Source organism: Heterocephalus glaber, unplaced genomic scaffold, assembly GCF_053883595.1.
Source record: "Heterocephalus glaber isolate CG9 unplaced genomic scaffold, H.glaber_assembly_v1.0 deba00001744, whole genome shotgun sequence".
Lineage (NCBI taxonomy): Eukaryota > Metazoa > Chordata > Mammalia > Rodentia > Bathyergidae > Heterocephalus > Heterocephalus glaber.
This window is the reverse complement of record NW_028258450.1, coordinates 3,644,360-3,665,125: the sequence shown is the minus strand read 5'-3', so window position 1 is coordinate 3,665,125 and position 20,766 is coordinate 3,644,360. Positions and strand designations below refer to the sequence as shown.

Here is a 20,766-nt window from a genome sequence, read left to right as displayed (position 1 = left end):
GTTTGTCAGGCAAGTGGTGACATCCTTTTGAAGGAGGTGGCAACAGGATGTCGAGGAAGACTGTGGGTTTTGGAGCCAGGTAAGAATGTCCAGGCCTGGCCCCACCCCAGCAGTGTGCAGTGGACCATGAACATAGTGCCTACCTCATGGAGTCATTGTGGCCAAATGGATACAAGGGCAGCACTCACAATACTCAGCATTCAGTGCCTTTCCCAACTATGGAGAAATTCTAAATAGAATGTTTTTACAGTCTCCTGAGTAAATAGAAGTAAGGATAATGTCTGTATTTTTGAAGGAAGTTGATTCATCTTTCACCTCTCAGGGTTCTGGTCAGCTTATTTAATTGTGAAGAGCTGCTGATTGGGCTTGAAAGTAAGTAGAAGCCATCTTACAGCATTTTTTGCTAGCCTGGTGTCCTTATTCTAGTTGCTAAAATGGTCCTCTTGTGTTGAGCTAATACTGACTGTATTGTCAGTTGTCTTTTTTTTTCTGTAGTGGGAGTGGAACTCAGGCTTTGGCGTATGCTAGGCAAGCACTCTACCATCTCCAGCCCCTTTTATTATTTATTTTGAGACAGGGTCTCTCCCAGGCAGGCCTTGAACTTGTGACCTTCCTGGCTCAGCCTCCCAAGTATCTGGCACTACACTGGTAGGACATCATACCTGGCTGTCAGGTATCTTTTGTACTTGCAGTCTGAGTCAGTGCTACAGCCATGGTAGGGCTCCTGAGAACTGGGAGACCACAGATCTAGGCCCTCACCCCACTACCAACTAGTGATATCACCTTCATTTGTTGACCCTCTTCCAGAGTCTGAGGGCACAGACTGTCCTGGTTCTAGGATCCCACACCCCTGAGTAATTTGGCCGAGTCAGGTAGGTTTTGTTTATTCAGCAACCGGGCTTATCCCACACTTTTCTCAGTGCAGAAATGTTTTTATTGGAGTGTTCAAGGACCCCGTCTGTCCTGAGGACTTTATTTAGAATTGGGCTAGGGTTGTTGTCACCTTTACCAGCTTCAGATTTTCTGTCTGACCTACCTTTCTGCAGTTTCTGGTCTTCATAAAGAGTTGCTGCTATGGCAATTTTCTAATCCCCAGGTGCAAAGTAAATGCCTGAAACGCTGTAAGGTTAGGTGCCAGGTGTGGTGCAACCACCTGTAATCCCAGCACTGGGGAAGCTAAGGCCAGGAGAATCTTTTCTGTTTTTGTTACCAGGGATCGAACTCGGGTCCTTGTGCTTGCACATCAGGCAGCGGAAACCATTGAGCTAAATCCCCAGCCCCCGGAGAATCTTGAGTTTGAGGCCACCCTGGGCAACATAGCAAGACTGTCTCAAAAAACCAAACCAAAACAAACACTAAGGTTAGGCCCCGTGGCCTGATCACAGGCTGAATCATCAGGATATGGGCTTTCTTGTCCCTGTTAAGACTCTGGTGGTCACAGAGCTGGGGTAGCATGTCTGCTGCCCTGCTTCTTCCTTGCAGTGCCCTCTGCTGGTAGAGATGTTGAGAGTGGTGGGCGGCTGGCAAATTGGATGACTTCTGTGTCCATCTGCTTCTAAGCCAGTCTCCTTTGTCAGTGCCACTTCCACTTGGGCATTGTGGATGGGAAGGTCAAAGATTACCCACCAGGGGGCCGGGGATTTAGCTCAGTGGTTCTGGTGCCTGCCAGAGTTCGATCCCAGATACCAAAAAAAAAAAAAGATTACCCACCAGGCCCCTGCTGAGTGCTTCTCACCTTAGCTCACTTAACCGGGAGGGGGTGGGGTGGGAGTGAGGGTGTTTGCAGCAGAAAGGGGAAGTCACTTGTCCTGGTTACAGAACTGGTGTGCTGGAGACCTTGTCTCTATCCCCATCATACTATCCCAGATCTCGTACAACATTTTTCAAACTGCAAGTTATAGTCCTTAGTAGGATATGAAGTCCATTTATTGATTTGTCTCTGCAGTTGTAAAACAAAGCAACACAAGAGGAGGCAGTTAAATGTGGCTTCTTGAAACTTTAGTTTGAGAAGAGGTATGGGTCTAGGTCAAAAAGGTTGAAAGCCACTGTGACCAGGAGCCACCCTTACTGGCCTGTTTTTGTACTGAAAGTTCATCAGCAGACAGCCACACCCATTAGTTATATCAGCAGTGGCACCTGGCAGTAGGGAGTCCTTGGGACAAGACCCTTGGCCTGGAAAGGTGACAGTGCTACTGTTTAACCCTTGACAGTGTTTGCTGGCCTCTGCCCTCTGTGGTGAGCCCACAGAGCCACCCCAGCTGCTATTGTGATGGGAGGGGGTCAGTGAGGATGGAACAGTGCATCACTTCCCCCATCCCCAGTCTGCAGCAGCTCCTGCATCCCTGTGTTCTGATTCTTCCAGGGAATGTAAAGGCTCAAGCCTGGGCTTTTGAACCCCTAAATGGAAGGGATTTTCATTCATTAGAACTAGAAACTGGAGGCTGGGGATTTAGCTTAGTGGTTCCGGCGGCTGCCTTGCAAGCACAGGATCGAGTTTGATCCCTGGTATCAAAAAAAGAACTAGAAACTGGAGACCAGTTGAGGGCCAGTGTGGAAGTGGCCCAACCCAAGGATCTGGACCCCAACGTTAGTGTCATTTGGCTAAATGACCATTGCAGGTGGCTTGGATTATTGCCCTTCTCATTTCCCTAACAGACACCAGGGTTTAGGTTTCCTTGGAATTCCAGGCAGCAGTCACAATAACCAAAGTGGATGGACAGCATTGTAGGCCATGTCCCTGGGAGGCCCTGTTCTTGTCCTTGCTCAGCCTGTCTTTTACTTTCTGGCCAATCAGGAAGCCCTTGACAAATACTCAATGAGTTTGTGACAAAAGACAGCCTCTCAAGGACCTTTAAGTGCTTTGGGTTGCTCAGGGGGTACTGGGGAAATTATCCTGTACATTGAGGAAGGTGACTGAAGGGTGTGGGTAGCTGAGACAGATGCTGCACTCCTATGCAGTGTGTCAGACTGGATCTGATCCCTGTTCTGGGCTTGCAAACTGGGTGATTGGTGATTGTGAGCTTTTTTTGTCTTCCTTTATGGGGTCCACAGGTGACCGGAAATTAACATTGTATACAGATAATTGCAGCTCTTAGGAGAAATTCTGCTGTGAGCCAGAAATTTCAAGTCTTAGGGCCAGGTCTCTTGTTAGGAGGAAAATAGTAGCACTTTGTCTTAGTTCAGAGTATGTTGAATGGAACCAAATTGATTCTGCTAAAAAATTATAAACAAGATGCTGGTCTCCATTCACAGCTAAGTAGTTAGACTTCCCTTTTGGGAGTAGTAGATATCAGGCTGCCTTGGGTGAGCTCCAGCACCTTTGCAGCTTTCAGCCTTCTGCAGCTCTGTTGGCATGAGAAGGTGGTTAGAAAACTGGATTCCTGAGAAGCAAATTCCAGAGGTTGATCTGCCAGGAGAAACTTGCATCTAAGAGCTGCTGGGGCTGTTTTCAGAGCTATGGGAGTGGAAGAAGAGCTGCTAGGGCAAAGGAAATGGCAACTTTGTCTCCATGAGGCTCCTTTATCAGGTTTGGGGTGGGATTTTTTGCTTCCTCTTTTTAAGACAAGGTCTGGATGTGTAGCCTAGGCTGCCCTCGAACTTGCAGCAGTCTTCCTGCCTCAGCCTGCTGAGTACTGGGATTACAGGCTTGTGTTTTTGTTTTTTTAAGACTACACAAATGTTCTGCCTATGATCATAGTATGCATGGAGGAGTCCCAGTTGAGGGTGCTGCACACTTGGGGGTAAAGATGTTTCCTTTCCTGTCAGGCCTTTGTAACTCATCTCCTGTGGATACTGTTCTTTTCTACCTTGGGATGAATCCTTTTTGTTTTTCACTAGGATTCCTTAGATCTTTCAGTGCATTCATTATTTTCTAAACCATCCTAACATGCTTGGTCACTTTTTTGGGGGGCTACTGAAGATCAAACTCAGGACCTTGGGTTTGTGAGGCAGGCAGCGGCACCACTGAGCTACATCCCCGCCCCTAGGTCACGTTTTTGAATGCCGTTGTTCTCTTTACTTAATATAGGGCTGTACCAGTCTCATATCTTTGCATTTTGGTAGTTTTTACTACTGCTAAGCATTTGATGAGCTGGGCTTGGGCTCACTGCTTTGTGCACATAGGGTCATGAAATTCTCCTCACAACCTCATCCTTGAAGTTCCAACCTTGCTTTCTCCTCACAGTTGAAACTGGGGGACATGGGGTGTTTAAGAAACTCGTGCAGTGTCTTAGTGCCTCATTTTGCCAGCTCTTGGAATGCAGTAATACCTTTGGACCCAACTGCTGTGAAACTCTTTACATTTGGTTTTTGGCTAAGTAGCTCAAGATAGGCTCAAATCTGAGATCCCCCCTGCTTCAGCTTCCCAGAGTGCTGGGATTACAAGTGAGTACTACCACGCCTGGCAGGATTTATTTTTTTATACAGCAATAAAACCTACCATCTTTCTTTTTTTCCTTTTTTTTTTTTTTTTTGGTACCAGGGATCAAACTCAGAACCTTATACTTGGGAGGCAGGCGACTGCACCACTGAGCTAAATCCCTGGCCCACCTACCATTTTTCTTAACAAAATTAACAATAAGTAGTTAATGTCTTAAATACCTAGTCTGGGTTCCGATTGCTCCGGTACCCCCGCATTGCAGCTGCCAGGAGGTGGTGGGTTTGGATCCCCATGTGGTGTACCATATTGCTTGTACAGAAGTGAAATGCCCCGTGCTGGCAATGGGGCTTCTCCTTTCCCATGGTTTCCCTCCCTGTGCCTGCCCCTCAGCTGGTTGCTCTGATGTTGCCATGTTACCATGGAAAGGTGTGACATGAGAATGCTGAGATGAAGGGAGACACGGCTCTGTTCCTCTCAATTTCTGGTTGATGAACTTGGTAGTAAGGATACTGAGAAATACGTGCAGAGCCTAGAGATTTATTTCAAGGATTTCCTGGCTCTGAAAGCCCTCATTGAAGTTCCCCTGTGGCTGCTCTACTACTTCCTATGTCAAGGGAAGATTGTGGGGCCCTTTCTTAAGTGTGAAGCCTGATCTGATCTTCTGAAGGAAAGGCCCTGGGCCTTTGCTCCTGCATCTGGCAGGGTTAGCCCTGGCTCTTAAATTTCTGTACTTAACTGGTGGTTAAAGATTTGAAGAGGCTGGGCCTCCTTGTAATTTTCATAATTTTGTCCCCGGTTAATGGGTCATTCAGAGTCTACCCAGGCAATTTGTTGAGAGTCTGGGCAGTTAATGATCATAACCCTGACCTTCACATTAATCTAGCTGCTTAATGAGCCTCAGGTAATAGCCACTGTTCCCATGAATTTCCATCTTTTGGGGCTTTGCCTCTTCTTTTTTCCCCTCATAAACCAGGTGGAGCCATAAGCCCCTGGCCCCTTTCAACTTTGTCCAACTGTTTTGTTTTTTTTTTAGACAAAGTTTTACTTTGTAGTGCAGGCTGGCCTTGAACTCACTGTGTATTCCAACTGGCCTCAAACTTGTAGTGATCCTCCTGCCTCAGCCTCCCAAGCACTGGCATTTCAGGCCTGCATCAGCATGCATTTGTAGGCATATCTAGGCATTTGCCTTGTGGCAGGCTTTGTTCTCCCAGGGGCTTTTTGTCCCTTCCTTGTTTTTTTGTGTGTTTTTTTTTGGTACCGGCGATTGAACTGTAGTCCTTGGCGCTTGCGCAGCAGGCGGCAAAATCACTGAGCTAAATCCCCGGCCCTCTTCCTGGTTCTTGACTGCCTGTCTCTCTACCTGTTGGTCAGCCACCTGGTTGCTTTCTAGCATAACCCAGATGAAAGCTGAAGGAGAGGAGATACTGATTTTTTTCAGTGTTGCTAGCTAGGTTGGTTAGTAGAGGGCGACAGCTAGGGTTGTCTGCATATAGGTGTCCTCGTGCTAGCTGCTTCTTCAAACCTGTGGCTTCTGTTTTTTGTTTTTTGTTTTTGGTGCCAGGGATCAAACTCAAGACCTTGTGCTTGCAAGGCAAACAGCAGAACCACTGAGCTAAATCCCCATCCCTTTTCTTCTGTTTATCTGCTACTCATTATGTGCTTGCCTCCCATGTAATGGGCTTCAACCATATTGTCTCTTGACCCTATTGCCCCTTGAGGTAGGTACTCATGTTAGCTATTCCACAGATGAGAGGGCCAAGGCTCGTGTTACAGAGTAAGAGTGCCTGCTAGGGAAGAGACAGAGCTGATTGAGTTACCTGGTCTGCAGGAAGAAGCATGGTGCCCAAGCCACCAGACTGCCTGGCATAGCAGGTCTCTTTACCAAGTACAGTACTGTTTTTGCCAAGCCCATGGTATGTGATGAACCCCGCACACTTCTGCGCCCCATTGAGTTGGCCCAGTAGGTGTTACTTAGGCCAGGAGTCGAGATCTATTTTTTGACCCAAGAGGAGGAGCAAGCCAACTCTGTAAATGGAAACTTGAATGCTTGGGAAGCTTTGTCCTGGAGGTTCAGCCCAGCAAGTTGCCTCTGGGAGATGTTGGCTTCTCCCCATTTCCTCCTAGGGGCCATTTCCAAAGCGTAGTGCAGTGTGGCTGGTCTCTTGTCTCCCGTGCCGAGCCAGCTGCATAGCCGGGCACAGTCAGTCTAGGCTCAGGGAATAAAGTAACCTCCACACAGGCTGGCCCTGCAGGGTTTGCTCCTGCAGGCTGGTCTCAAGAGGGTTAGGCAGATCTAGATTGAAATGATTAGTGCGGTGGGGCTTCCCCCACTTTTCTTGGGGGATTATGTCACAGTCTACTGAGTGTGCTCCCTCGGTATTTAATCCCACTCTGACATGGATTTTGCTGGCAGCCTGTTAAGTGGCACCGCTTAAACCTGGTTGCTGTTTTGTGGAGACTGCTTTTGTGCAGTTGTGTGAATGGCCCTCAGGATTTCTACCTGCTCTCCCAATGGGCTTGAATTCTTTTCTTTCTTTTGAATAGAGTCTGAAGAAAGTCGTCAGACCTAATATTCTTGCAGGCCTTTTAGCTGGAATAGCATGGCCCATGGGACCATTGGCAGAGTTAGCCTGGGGCTCTAGGAGTGTGAGGGCGGGACAGGGCTGGAGGGCTCTAGGAACACCCAGCCAACCAGCATCACCACCAGTTCTGTGCTCCTTCATGAATCATCAGTGATCTTTGTAAAATTCCTGTTTTTCAACTGCTTTATAGGGAAAGAAAGTTCTAGGTTTTCACTGCCCATTCTGTAGAAAGTTGTGCAGTTGAATCTCACTGAGGTCAGATATGCCTGGAGCTGTTGGTAGAAATAATGTGGGGGTCTTTGGCTGAAGGCTGTACTTGTCTGCCTTGGAAAAAATCCTTTAGAAAGAAAAGGCTTTCTTCCAGAATCATTCTGGAAGATAGTTAAGGCTCTTGAATTCCCTAGGTGGTCTTTTGTTGTGGTGTCCCTAATGTCCCCATGTTAGATTAGAGCAGCCCATGTTTGTCAGGTGATCCTGGACAAGACCTTCCCTTGCTGTGCCCTGGTAGGGGGCTCACTGGAGGTGCTATCCAGCTCTGGCTCAGCTGACCCTGTCCTCCATATCATGTAGATTGCCTTGAGAGCTGAATTTCTTGTCACTTGTATCAGTTTCCTATAAGGAAAATGCAAAAGGCAGGTAGTTCGGTAGCTGGTACTATATAGGGATCTGGAAATATTTGTGGCCTGAATGGTGTTCATGACCTCAGCTTTTCTCTTTGGAGAATACAGTGTAGATGACACTGCTGTGTTCAGCTTTTCCTCATGAATTTCAGCCTGTACCTCTCCAGGCTGGCTGTGGGCCCTGTGTGCCTCTCCTGTTTGTCCCCCTGTGTTTTTCTGGGGTGTGGCCCTGGTCTGCCCACAGTATTCCCATGGGGACACTCAGTCAGGTCTGCTCCAGTCACCACCTCCATTGAATAAATACACAGCAGGAAGTTAACTGAGTCACTATCAGCTTCTCCCTAGGGACCAAACCAGTTTCCCCAGTGAGGTGGTGCTCTTAAAAGTGGGTGAAGCTATCTGGCTGGTTTTGTGGCTCCTGTCTAGCTGGAAGGTGCCTCACTTGTCAGGAATGCCACCCCTCCTGTCCAGAGGTTGCTGGGTGTCTCCCTGCAGAGTCCCAGACAGCCTGGAGTTTAGGAAGAAACAACAGGAGGTGCGCATTGTCACCTCTCCTGTCCTTTCCTTTGAAATGGCAGAAAGAGCTTTGTTTTCCAAATTCTGTGGGAGCTGCCCTTGACCTCTCTGTCCCTGGGGATCTGTGAGGCAGAGCCATTTGGGGTTTAAGTCAGACCCTTCCCCTTTGGATTGGTCATGAGATTAATCACAAAGCTCTTCTTGCGGGGCTCCTTGGTGTTGGGGGCGCAATCCCAAGGCAGACAAAGAAGTGATGTGAGTAAAAGGGCCATGGAGGGACCTCAGGAAGAGGTGGTTTGTTCTCCCCACAAATCCCCTAGACCCTTGGGGTTCTTGGCCTGACTTGCCTAATGGGCTTCTGCCTGGCTGTTCTGGTCCCGGGCAAGGCCTCTCTGCTTTGGGGTTGTTTTGTTACTTTTTATTTTTTCTTCTTTGTGGTAATGAGGATTGAACCCAGACCTTCATACATGCTGGGCAGGTACTCTACCACTGAGTTATACCCTCCCCCTTTTTTGGGGGGGCTGGGTACCGGGAATCAAACTTGGGTCCTTGCGCTTGGGAGGCAGGCGGCAGAACCACTGAGCCAAATTCCCGGCACCCTCCCTTTTTTGAGACAGGGTCTTACTAAATTGCCCAGGCTGGCTTTGAATTTCCAGTCCTCCTACCTCAGCTGTCTTCGTAGCTGGAATTACAGGCATGCATCCCCGTACCCAGCTTTATTACTCTTGAGATTATCTTTGTTTCTTTTTGTGTCCTACTTAACTGAGATGGATGGAATTTTTATGCTCACACACAAAGCTTGCTGTAGTCATTCATGAGGAACTTTTGGAGCTTTTAAAAATTAAATTTAAAAAAATTTAAATTTTTTTCCCCTCTACCATCTTCTGTACTTGTGAGAACTGTGTCTGTGGGTTTGGCTTGAACACTGGATTCCTTTCATATCTGCTGTCCTCCCTGATCACTTCCAAACAAACTCCCACCCACAGCGTGCTGCTGGCAGTGTCTGTCATTTGGAGAGCACTTTTACTTTTTAAAGTGTTGGGCTTTGGGGTGACATGGGAGAGGTGACAAAGAAAAACAGGAGCCACAAGGGGTGCCTGGAGGTGAAGCAAGTCAGAGAAAGGAAGGGGAAAGCAGTGTCAGCTATCAAGCAAGGGCTTTAGAAGAGGCCTGGCCTCAGCCTCGGAGAGTTCCCCTCTAGTTGCTCAGCGTCCCTCTCTGTGTCCCGATCCCCAGCTGATCCCCAGCTAAGCATGTGGGACTGACGGGTAGATCAGACCTGGAAGCCCAGGCCCCAGATCGTCTTCACCAGTAGCTGTTATGGGGCCACTGTGGAGTCCTTTGGTGCCCCAGGCCTGTCTCTGAAGAGTGCAGGAAGCTGCACATCACGCCTGGTTCAGACCCAGGGTCTTCCTACCACTATCCAGGGCCACCACCTTGGCCCTCACTGAGCATCTCCACAGGGGCCACAACCTCCAGCTGCCAGGTCACTGTGCTGTGGGAGGGGTGTCAGTCCCAGATCCCTGGGCTGGGCACTTCTGTGGTCGAGTGGGTTTCAGAAATGCTCCAGCGTAAGTTGAGTGAGTGCCGGATGGTGAGGTTCTTTGAGGCCCCTGGCAGCCCCAAGTTGGGCTCTCCTTTCCTCCACTCATGTGACCCCAGAACCTGCTGCCAACTTCTGAGAACGCTGGCCTTATGGAACACTCGGGGGAAATCCTACCATGGGTTTGTCTACAACCTTGCTGGTGGTGTCCCTGTGTTTTTTATGGTGCTGAGAATTGAGCCCACAGCTTTGCATATGCTAGGCAAATGCTCTATCACTGAACTAAGCTGCAGCCCCTGCCTGTTAGCAGTGGTGCCTTTATGTTTCACTGGTTTTTCTACCTTTACTCATCCTAGCCAGTTAGACTCCTTTTGGGGGTAGGATGAGGGGTGGTCCTCATGTTCTCCCGCAGCCCCTCCCGAAGATCACAACTCTTGCCTCCACTCCTATGGGCTTCCCCAGCCCTGAGCCCTTGGGCTCTGCTGTTGAACACTGCGCCCCCCCCCATTCATGCTGACTTTGGGGTTGCTTTTAGGGAAGATGGTGAATTGGAAGAAGGTGAACTGGAAGATGATGGGGTGGAGGAGACCCAGGACACCCCAGGAGGGCAGGAGAGAAGCCGGAAAGAAAAGGGGGAGAAGCACCATAGTGACTCGGATGAGGAAAAGTCTCACAGGAGGCTGAAGCGGAAACGGAAGAAAGAGCGGGAGAAGGAGAAGAGGAGGTCGAAGAAGAGGAGGAAATCCAAACACAAAGTAGGTCCAGGAAGGTTCGCATTGCTGCACTGCTGGCATGTGGCCTGCCTGGTCCACCTGGAGGGCACTTAGTACTGTTTTACCTGCCCCTGTGTGGATAAAGACTTTAACGAGCTGGCAGCTTACGCTCCACTGCCACTGAGTGCCCCTAGGTGAGGCATTTCAGGTGGAGCACAGCATCCTTGGGGTATAGTCCAGCAGTGCTTTTCCTGGGGCTGACTGCAGGGTGGCCGCCTGCAGCAGACACTTACCACCTCCCCTGTCATTGCAGCGCCATGCTTCTTCCAGCGATGACTTCTCCGACTTCTCAGATGACTCGGATTTCAGCCCTAGTGAGAAGGGGCACCGCAAGTACCGGGAGTACAGCCCCCCTTATGCTCCGGTGAGTGACTGCTCGGGACCCTGTCGCCAGGGGGCCAGGAGTACTACAAGGCCTATGTGCTGAGTTCTTCCCACATTTGGGATTTCTCGCTTGAGCTTTACATAGAATTTGATCCTGTGATATTAGGCATTGTTATCATCCCTGTCTTATAGGTGAGGAAACTGGGGTTTAGAAGATTTCAACAGGGTTGCCAGCTCTAAAGTGGAGGAGCCAGGATTTGAACCCTTACAGATGTCTATCAGGCTTGCTCTTGAGCCTCCTCTGGGCTTTGTCTGCCCCGTGGCCTTGGCAGGATTCAGAATGTCTCACTAGTCTAGGTCACAGCTGAATGCTTTCTGCTGTCCATAATTGATTTTTGTGGCAAGAGAAGGAAATGGTCAGAGGAATAAATTATCTTAAAGAGTTTTTTTTTCTTTAAGGTTTTATAGTCAGAGGTCAAATATTCCATTACATCTCTGTGTTTAAGCATCCGTTTACATTATTTGTTTGGTTTGGGTACACTTCCCCCCCCCAGAAAAACCTATAAGAAAAGAAATCCACTAGCCAAGACTCGGGAGGCTGAGGCAGGAAGCTCACTGCAAGTTTGAGGCCAGCCTGGGCTACATAGTGAGTTCAAGGCCAGCCTGGGTTACAGAACGAGAGACCCTGGAGAGACAGAGACAGACACAGAGGATCACATGGATTTTTAAATTCTGATAAATTTAAAAGTTGGTGGCTGTTTTTCAAGCTGGAGGGACAGAATTGTCCTGTGATTCAGTGACGTCTGTCATAAGGGGTGATTTGTGTCAGATGCTGTAGTTGAGATTGATCTGCTGTTGAAGCTCAGGCCTCGAACCTGAGGGAAAACAGGAAAGGAGGGTGTGACTTGCTTTGATTGTCAGTGAGAGTTTGAGGTGATTTGAGATCTGCAAGAGTACTCTGTGTGTGTCTGTGTCTGTGTCTGGATGTCTATTTTGAGGGGTTTTTTTAATAATGAATGTGGATATTTTAAAATTAATGGATTTTGTCAGGCGTAGTGGCACACACCTGTAATCCCAGGACTCAGAAAGCTGAGGCAAGAGGATCACTGTGTATTTGAGCCCAACCTGGGCCACATAGTAAGTTCCAGCCTGAAACACATAGTAAGACCTTATCTCAAAAAAACAACAAAAAGGGCTGGACATTTAGCTCAGTGGTTCTGTTGCCTGCCTCCCAAGCACAAGGTCCTGAGTTCAATCCCCAGTACCAAAAAAACCCAAAAACAACAAAATTAAATTAATAGACTTTTGGGTCAGGGATTTAGCTCAGTGGTTCCACTGCCTACCTCAAAAGCGTAAGGTCCTGAGTTTGATCCCCAGTACAAAAAAAACAAAAAGACTTTTTTTGTTGTTGCTGGTACTGGGGATCGAACTCAGGCACCACTGAGCTAAATCCCCAACCCCTTAGACTTTTTTGTTTTGTTTTTTGTTTTTTGGGTTTATTTTGGTACTGGGGATCGAGCTCCAGCCCTTACGCTTTCAAGGCAGGCAGCGGAACCATTGAGCTAAATACCCAGGCCCTAGACTTTATTTTTTAGAGCAGTTTTAGGTTTCTAGGAAACTGAACAGGCCAGGTGTGGGTGGCACATGCCTATAATCCTGGCACTCAGGAGACTGAGGCAGGAGGATGACCTCAAATTTGTGGCCAGCTTGGGCTGTTCAAGACCAGCCTCAACTATACAGCGAAACCCTGTCTCAAAAAAACCAAAAAGAAAAAGGAAACTGAACAGTTCATATGGTTATCCACTCACACCACAGCTTCCCAACCAACATAAACACTTGTGCTAGCATGGTGCATGGTTATAATGCGGAACCCTGTGTTAATACAGTAGTGTTCATTGGTGTCCGTCTTAGGTTACAGTTCTGGAGCCCTTTGGGTTTTATTTTTTATTTTTCTGGTACCAGGGATGGAACTCAGGTCCTTCCGCTTGCACAGCAGGTGGTGAAACCACTGAGCTAAATCCCTGGACAGCCCTTTGGGTTTTGGGGGGTTTTTTTTGGTACCGGGGATCGAACTTGGGTCTTTGCGCTTGCGCAGCAGGTGGCAAAACCACTGAGCTAAATCCCCGGCCCCCCTTTGGGTTTTGTTCTAGCATCACACAGTAGTCTCACTGCCTATGCTCATTCTTGCCTTCTTCCCCCTGCCAACCACTGATCTTTTCTGCAGTTTTGCCTTTTGTGGAATGCCATAGTTGGAACATTACAGTCTGTAATATTTTGAAATTGGCTTCTTTCCCTTAGCAATATTCTTTTTTTTTTTTTTTTGTACAGGGGATCAAACTCAGGACCTTGTGCTTTCAAGGCAGGTGCAGCAGCACTGAGCTAAACCCTCAGCCCTATATTTTTTTGTTTTTTCAGATGGGGGTCACACTATGATGCCCAGTCTGGCCTTGAATTCCTAGGCACAAGTGATTTTCCTGCCTCAGCCTCCACAATAGCTGGGAGGGACTATAAGCATACACCATGGCACCCTGACTCAGCAACATGCAATTTAGGGTTTCTCTGTGTTTTTTCATTGCTCTATACCTCATTTCTTTACCCTGTTGTCTGAGTATATGACAATTAGTCTGTCCGTTTGCTTTGTGTGTGTGTATGTGTGCAGCTAAGGATCAAACCTAGGTCCTCACACCTGCTAGGCAAGTCCTGTACTACTGAGCCATACCTCCAGACCTGTCTGTTTTCTCATTAAAGGACATCTTGTTCCTTCTGTGTATACGTGTTTTCCTCTTCTCCAATACCACTTGGCACTAGCACACCTTAGAAAGCATCATCTGAAACTGCTCTTTAGTATGGCTGCCAAGCAGGACAGCGATTGAATTCTAAGGCGCTAGAGTGATGTGGAGTGCAGAGCACCCCTCCTGCCGACAGGCCCTCCCAAATGTGGTTGCCCTGCATCACTGCGAAATGCCCCTTCTCTTGCCCTTGGTCCATCGTTGAGGGGTTGAAGGACCTGTGTTTCTGCTTCCTTTTGAGCGGCTGCCCTTTGTGAGGGGCCAACACATTGCTGTTCCAGCCCTTCAGGGGAGAGCCCAGCCCCCGAGTCATTTGGGGGAATGATGGGGACATTGGTCCTCCTTGACCCCAGGCATGATGCCTGCTGTCTGCTGATGCCCCCTCCACTCTCCCGGGACCCAGTCCCACCAGCAGTATCCCCCGTCACACACCACGTCCCTGCCCAAGAAGTCCTACTCCAAGATGGACAGCAAGGGCTACAGCATGTATGAAGACTACGAGAACGAGCAGTATGGAGAATATGAGGGGGACGAGGAGGAGGACATGGGCAAGGACGACTATGATGACTTCACCAAAGAACTGAACCAGTACCGCCGCTCCAAGGAGGGTAGCAGCCGAAGCCGAGGTGAGCCCCCAGCAGCATCTCCTCCATGGCGGAGGCCAGGCAGAGGCAAGCAGTGCCTGGCGCCTGGCCCTTCAGAGGCTTAGGACTGGGAGGAGACACGGGGTCATTTAGGAAGCGGAGAAGTGTGCCAAGAGAAGGGCTGAAGTGAGCCACCCAGGGGTGTTGGGAAGATCCCTGGCCAGGCTGAGGTTGAGATGGCGCCAGGCTGGTGGGAGGCAGGGAAAAGGCCAGGCTGCCTGAAGTGTGGTTTTTAAAGTTTATCAACTGTCCACTCCCTTCCTCGTCCTTGGCTCACATCACCTGACCAGTTATGGGTTCGGTGCAGGCCACTGCCACGCCTCTGAACCTTGAACCTGTACCCTGCAGGCTTCAGAGGATGGAGGAGTGCTAAGCAACAGAGACTGAAGTCCAGTCTCATTTCTTGGAACTGTCTCCTTTCAGAGAGAATGCCTGGCCCAGGGGCCTTTTGAAATCTTTTTTGTTTGTTTTTATTTTTTGAGACAATCTCCCTATGTAGTTCATGCTGGCCTCAAACTTTCAGTGATCCTCCTGCCTCAGCCTTCCAAGCCCTGGGATTACAGACATGGGTCACCATACCCCCTGAAATCTTCTAATTGAGAGTTTTCTCAGACTTGTGACCCCTGCCTGTTGTTAGTGGCAGTACACTTGTCTTTCCCTGGACACCTCCCTTTGAGCAGGCCCTGTATTTTGAAGAGCCCCTAGACCAGTGTTGTCAGGTGGAATGAGACACCAGCCACCATGTCATGATACGTGTTCAGAGTCACATTGACAAAATGAGAGCAAACAGAGTAAATAAATTCTTTTCTCTTTTTTTTTTTTTTTTTTTTGGTACCTGGAATTGAATGCTTGTGAAACAGGAGGCAGAATCACTGAGCTAAACCCCTGGCCCCCAGAGTAAATAAATTTTAACAACTGATTTCTTTTTCTTTTTTTTTTTTTTTGGTACCAGGGATCGAACTCGGGACCTTGCGCTTGTGAGGCAGGCGGCAAAACCACTGAGCTAAATCCCCAGCCCGTAACAACTGATTTCATTAACTGATACATTCTTAATCTTATTTCAATATGAAATCAGAATAGACAAGTGAAAAATTTTTTTGCGGGGGGAGTACCGGAATTGAACTCAGGACCTTGCACTTGTGAGGCAGGTGGCAGAACCTCAGAGCTAAATCCCCAGCCCAAGTGAAATAATTTATAGTCTCTTTTTTCATAAGTCTTTGAGATCTGGTGTGCATTTTGTACTCACATCTCTTAGGTTGGAGCAGCCATGCGTCAGGTGCTTGTTAGGCGTGTGGCTAGTGGCTGCTGTTGGGCACCTCAGCCCTGAGGGGACAGGTACCTTGAAACAGGGCAAGGGAAGTAGTAACTGCGTGTCCAGAATGCTGAGAGGGCAGGGGACCAGGCTCCCTGAGGTGCAGAGGAGGTAGTGATTGCTGTGGGGGCGAAAGAGAAAAGGGGGCTGCCTCTTTCTCGCTGGTGGGGCTGCTCCCCACAAGGCTCACCATACAAATCCCCACACAGGCAGCCGAGGCCGGGGCAGGGGATATAGAGGCCGAGGAAGCCGTGGAGGATCTCGAGGCCGAGGCATGGGCAGGGGCAGCCGAGGCCGAGGCCGAGGCTCTGTGGGAGGAGACCACCCAGAGGACGAGGAGGACTTCTACGAGGAGGAGATGGAGGTGAGGTTTCCTGCTCCTCCCAGGAGACAGGAGTGCAACAGTCTGGGCTGTAAGCCCCTTGGACGGGCATGCTGAAGGAAAGGAGGCCTTGGATGTCAGATTCCTGTGCATAAAATGTTTGTTTTGGAATAGACAAAATCTTCACATGGTGTGAAATAGAAAAGGTACTGAATGGTAGGCTGTGAAAAAGTCCCGTCCCTACAGACAATTTCCTGAATACCCCCTAGAGTTGTTCCATGCCTTTCCTGTCAGGCAACTGTGTGTTCCTTCTGCCCCCAAGGAAGACACATACATGTAGGTGCTGACCTCTACTCCCTTCCCTGCCAGGGCACGATGAGCTGGCCACTGTGTGCAGCGCTGCTGTGCTGACCCTGCCAAGGCCCACCGTTCAGGGACCACTTTCAGTCCCTAGGGTTGATCTCCTCCCTCCAGGTGGGGAGAGAGCACACAGTTATGGGCAGTGTTCCTTGTGTCCTCTATAACACTTCCCTGCCCTGTCCTCCCCGGAATTCCAGTATGGAGAAAGTGAGGAGCCAATGGGAGACGACGACTACGATGAATACTCCAAGGAGCTGAATCAGTACCGCCGATCTAAGGACGGCCGAGGCCGAGGTGGGCAGTGGCCCTGAGGTGGTGTGCTGGGCTCAGGACCCAGGAAGATTAGCAGGCTAATGCCCTCTCTTCCCTCTGCAGGGTTAAGTCGAGGCCGTGGCCGGGGTTCCCGGGGCCGAGGGAAAGGGATGGGCCGGGGTCGTGGCCGAGGTGGCAGCCGAGGAGGGATGAACAAGGGTGGAATGAACGATGACGAAGACTTCTACGACGATGACATGGGTGTAAGTCAACTCCTAGTTCTGATCTGATGATTTTGGCCAAGGTTCCTTCTGGGAATTACTGTGGTTTTTTCGTTTTTTCTTTAACCAGTCATTCTGAGGTTTATTCTGTCCCCCTCTCCCGTCAGCCTGTCCCCAGGGGGCTGATGGGTATGTATCATCTCTTGTGGGGGCTGCTCTGCTGATGGGACCTTCTTGTGTTTATGGGACCACATCTTTCACAGCATATGCAGCCTTCTCAGTGAGTCTGTGCTTTGGAAGCTTCTAGTGACTCAGCTAGTTAGCCTGTGACGGCCTCACAGGAAGGCTGTGACCCATCCTCCGGGAGGTGGTTGTGTTCCTGTCAGGTGTGTGGAACTCAGGACCTCCATCTCCCACAGCTCCAGCCCCTTTCCTGTGCCAGCACCAGTGCTTGGCACCTAGCCCCAGCTGCATGCTGCCTCGATGTTGGTTGTGCCCTTGTGAATGCTCATCTCCTTTTCCTGTTGGTTACTCACTCGTCCAGAGCCTGTCCCCACCTTTCCGTTCCATTCCCCTCCACACCACACTGTATTCCTTACAGGATGGCGGTGGGGGCAGCTACCGGAGGAATGACCATGACAAGCCCCACCAGCAGTCTGACAAGAAGGGCAAAGTCATCTGCAAGTACTTCGTGGAAGGGCGGTGCACGTGGGTAAGGAGCTGGGCAGCCACCCTCAGGACAAGTGGCCTCCGAGGATTGCATGTTTGGGGTCTCCCTGACTATAGGGAGGGTGGGAGTGATTGTGTGGAGGTCTGTGGTCCTGGGGATACTCATCGGTGCTCAGAGACGCCTGGGCGGGCCTGGAGCAGACTCAGTTCCATTCTCAAAGTGAGGAAGACCAAGAGCAAGACAACATGATTATTTTGGTTTTAGAAATTCTGTTTGTTTGTTTGCTTTTTGGTACCAGGGATCAAACTCAGGACATTGCACTTGGGAAGCAGGTGTCGGAACCACTGAGCTAAATCCCTGGCCCTTAGAGACTTTTTTTAAAAACAAATTTCTGATCTAATCCTTATGGCCTCAAATGCATTTACCAGTTGATGCTTAAGCAAAGATCTGTTGTATCCTGCTTAAATTACTGAACTTGAAGGGTTGGGAGGGAATCATTAACCCATCCAGACAGAAGTGGCGGGTGGGAGTCAGATTGACCATGGACTTGAAGAGTTCAGTGCCAGGAGATGGACCAGTGACCACAGAGTTCTGCAGGAACCAAGTGTAGTGAGTTTGTCCAGCAAACATGTGCTTGGGGACTGCTACTCCCATGCATCTGACTAGGGAAGAAGTTGGTGTAGTATTTCAAATGAGTACAATGTATGCAAAATATTCTATATTATAGTCACAGTTCGTTTTATTTTTTTTAATTTATTTTTTTTGGTACCGGGGATTGAACTCGGGACCTGGCGCTTGCGAGGCAGGCAGGGGAACCACTGAGCTAAATCCCTGGCCCCTCATATTCTTATTAGAAATTTGAAATATATATATAAACAGAAAAATAGGTGGCCATCCCAAAGGGTAAAGGGAAGCAGATAGAGAGGATGTTCCATCTTTAGTGATAGGAAGTGATTCCTGTGAGGGATGGGGAAGACAGCCATGATTCCACTGAGGTGTGGTGTTGTGTTGCTTGGATTGTTCAACTGCACATGAAGGAAAACTCAGCCTCACTGGCTTCAGCACGGTGACCTTGGTCTCAGAGCAAGGATTCTGTAGGCCAGTGGGCAGCTCAAGGCAATGCAGTGGTCAGTGGCGCTGGGTTGCCTGGGCTCCTCCTACCCTCTGCTGTCTTTAAGCATGTGGCTTTGGTCCTTGTGTTTGCACAGTGACTGCAGTGCCTCTGGACATCACATCCAAGCACAAGGAGGAAGAAAAATGAGTGAAGGAATTTTTTTATTCAGGATTTTTACTCTTAGCGAGCTTTTGCCTGTATCTCATTGCCTGTTTCTGCAAAGATGGCTGGGAAATGGGGTATTTTTAGCTAGGTACATTGTTTCCGAGACAAAATAAGGGTTCTGTTAGGAAGGAAGAAGTGTGGGACTGGATTGCAGGTAAGTGACAAGCCCTAGTTGCCACACAGCAAACAGTAAAAAACTGAGTAGTGAGCGGGAGGGGAAAGAAGAGAGGGAAATAGAGAAGAGTTAGAAAGAGGTAGCCAAGGCAGTGGCATGAGAAGGGAGGAGGGTGTGTTAGGAGACAAGAGGGCCCAAGAGGAGGGCACATGGGCAGGCTCTGGGGTAGCCCTGCTAGGGCAGAAGCTTCAATGTTGGGAAACCTGCCTTGCCTGAGCTGCCCTTTCCAGGGGCCTTGGTTCTGTCCTCACCCCCTCTGCACACCAGCCATGACGGCACTGCTTCCCTTTGCAGACAGGCCAGAGTAAGGGCTTGTGGCACCACCACCTTACCCTTTCTGTGCTTCTCTTCCAGGGAGACCACTGTAATTTTAGCCATGACATCGAACTGCCAAAGAAGCGAGAGCTGTGCAAGTTCTACATCACGGGGTTCTGCGCCCGAGCAGAGCACTGCCCCTACATGCACGATATCCTTTGCCACTGGCGGCAGCTGCTGCTGCTCCTGTGGGTGAAGCAGGGGTCTTGGTCCCTTCGGCTCTCTGCTTCTCTCCACTTTGTTCACCCTCATCTCTGCCCCATGCTGGCCCTGCTGTTCCTGCTCTGCAGATGAGTAAGCGGAGACGCGCCTGCGTGCTTGTGTTCTCTCAGAGCATGTGTACTGTGCTGTCCTCTACACAGCCTGAATTTTTTCCAACTGGCTTTGTGATCTTGGGCAAGTCTCTTAACATCCCCACTCCACCAAGGGTCTGAGGACACAGCCTCAAGGCCAGTTTGGTAGGGGAGAAATTGTTCTGGAATAGGAGTTTTGCAAGCCATGCTCCACCTCAGGTCTGCTGCCAACCCAGCAAGTCATCTCACCTTGGGCTTCACTCTGCTCGGGTAGGACCTGTGAGGTGAACCATTTGCCTTAACTCCTTGTGAACGTGACTTTCCGTGTAAGCTGTACCACACCACTGGGAACTGCATCAATGGGGATGACTGCATGTTCTCACATGATCCTCTAACCGAGGAGACGCGAGAGCTCCTGGATAAGGTAGGGGTGCAGGGGCACACTCAGAGGAACCAGGAAGCCTGCCTTCCATGGCCTTGGTGCTGCTACTATCCTCATTTGTTGGCTTACGGATCCACATGGAATAAAGGGGGGAGGAGCAGATAACCCTTCCAGGTGATGCTTTCCCCTCATTGTTCACAGAAGTTGGAGGAGACTGGCTAGTTTTTGAAACAAGGAGGACTGACCATCAGTCTATCAGCTAGCTTTGAGAATCTCCGTCAGGACTGTCCTGTTGGGTAGCAGGGCCACAGGGAGAAGGAGCCCTGGGCGAGCAAAAGTTAAGAGAACCTCCACTCCTCCCTAGGAGTGCTTGTTCTTGCCATTTCCTTTAAGAGTCTTATCACCCTAGAGGTGTGTAATCAGTAAATACCTAGCATCCAGTCATTCTCCTTTAGGACAAGTAATGGTGGCCCCTTTTCTGATTGGGAGGGCTAAGTGATCGCTAACTGAATGCTGCCCCCTGCTGGAGGTTTAGAGTTTTGCTTCAATACGAACAACTCAGCCACACAGTTCATTTTAATATTTCTAGTACCACATTTTTAATTTTTTTAAATCTCTATTCATTTTTTTGTTTTTGTTTTGAGACAAGGTCTATGTAGTCCAGGCTGACCTTGAACTCACAGTAGTCTTCCTGCCTCAGCCTCCCAGAAGTTGGGGTTACAGGCATGCACCACCATAGCCAGCCCTTCCACCAATTTTTTATTTAATCCAGAATACCAATTTTTTTCCAATAAAACTTTATTTTCAAAAAAAACAGGAGTTTGACTTGACCCACAGTCAATAGTTGGCCAACCCCTGCTCTACTCATATATATATGGTTTTTTCGGTTGTGGGGTTTTTGGGGGTACATTTTAGGTATACATGGGCTAGGGATGTAGCTCAGCAGTACAGTGCCTACCTGGCAAGCATGGGGTCCTGAGTTCAATTACTGGTACTAAAAAAGAAAAAAAAATTCA

The 20,766-nt window shown here is 49.2% G+C and overlaps 1 protein-coding gene across 8 annotated transcripts in view; it reads left to right on the top strand.

Annotated features, from left to right (window-relative positions):
- Zc3h4 (zinc finger CCCH-type containing 4) overlaps window positions 1-20,766 on the top strand; it is a 38,321-nt gene that overhangs the window by 5,492 nt on the left and 12,063 nt on the right. For 7 of the 8 annotated variants that reach the window (XM_004867077.4, XM_013066348.3, XM_013066347.3 and 4 more), the window contains 9 exons: window positions 10,175-10,394; window positions 10,666-10,776; window positions 13,929-14,151; window positions 15,691-15,845; window positions 16,361-16,457; window positions 16,539-16,678; window positions 17,238-17,348; window positions 19,115-19,226; window positions 19,683-19,792. In XM_004867077.4, the coding sequence (XP_004867134.1) occupies window positions 10,175-10,394; window positions 10,666-10,776; window positions 13,929-14,151; window positions 15,691-15,845; window positions 16,361-16,457; window positions 16,539-16,678; window positions 17,238-17,348; window positions 19,115-19,226; window positions 19,683-19,792 (1,279 nt within the window). Of the gene's footprint in view, window positions 1-1,783; window positions 8,352-10,174; window positions 10,395-10,665; window positions 10,777-13,928; window positions 14,152-15,690; window positions 15,846-16,360; window positions 16,458-16,538; window positions 16,679-17,237; window positions 17,349-19,114; window positions 19,227-19,682; window positions 19,793-20,766 lie in introns of those variants that run through there. The other variant, XM_021245745.2, reaches the window with a different exon arrangement.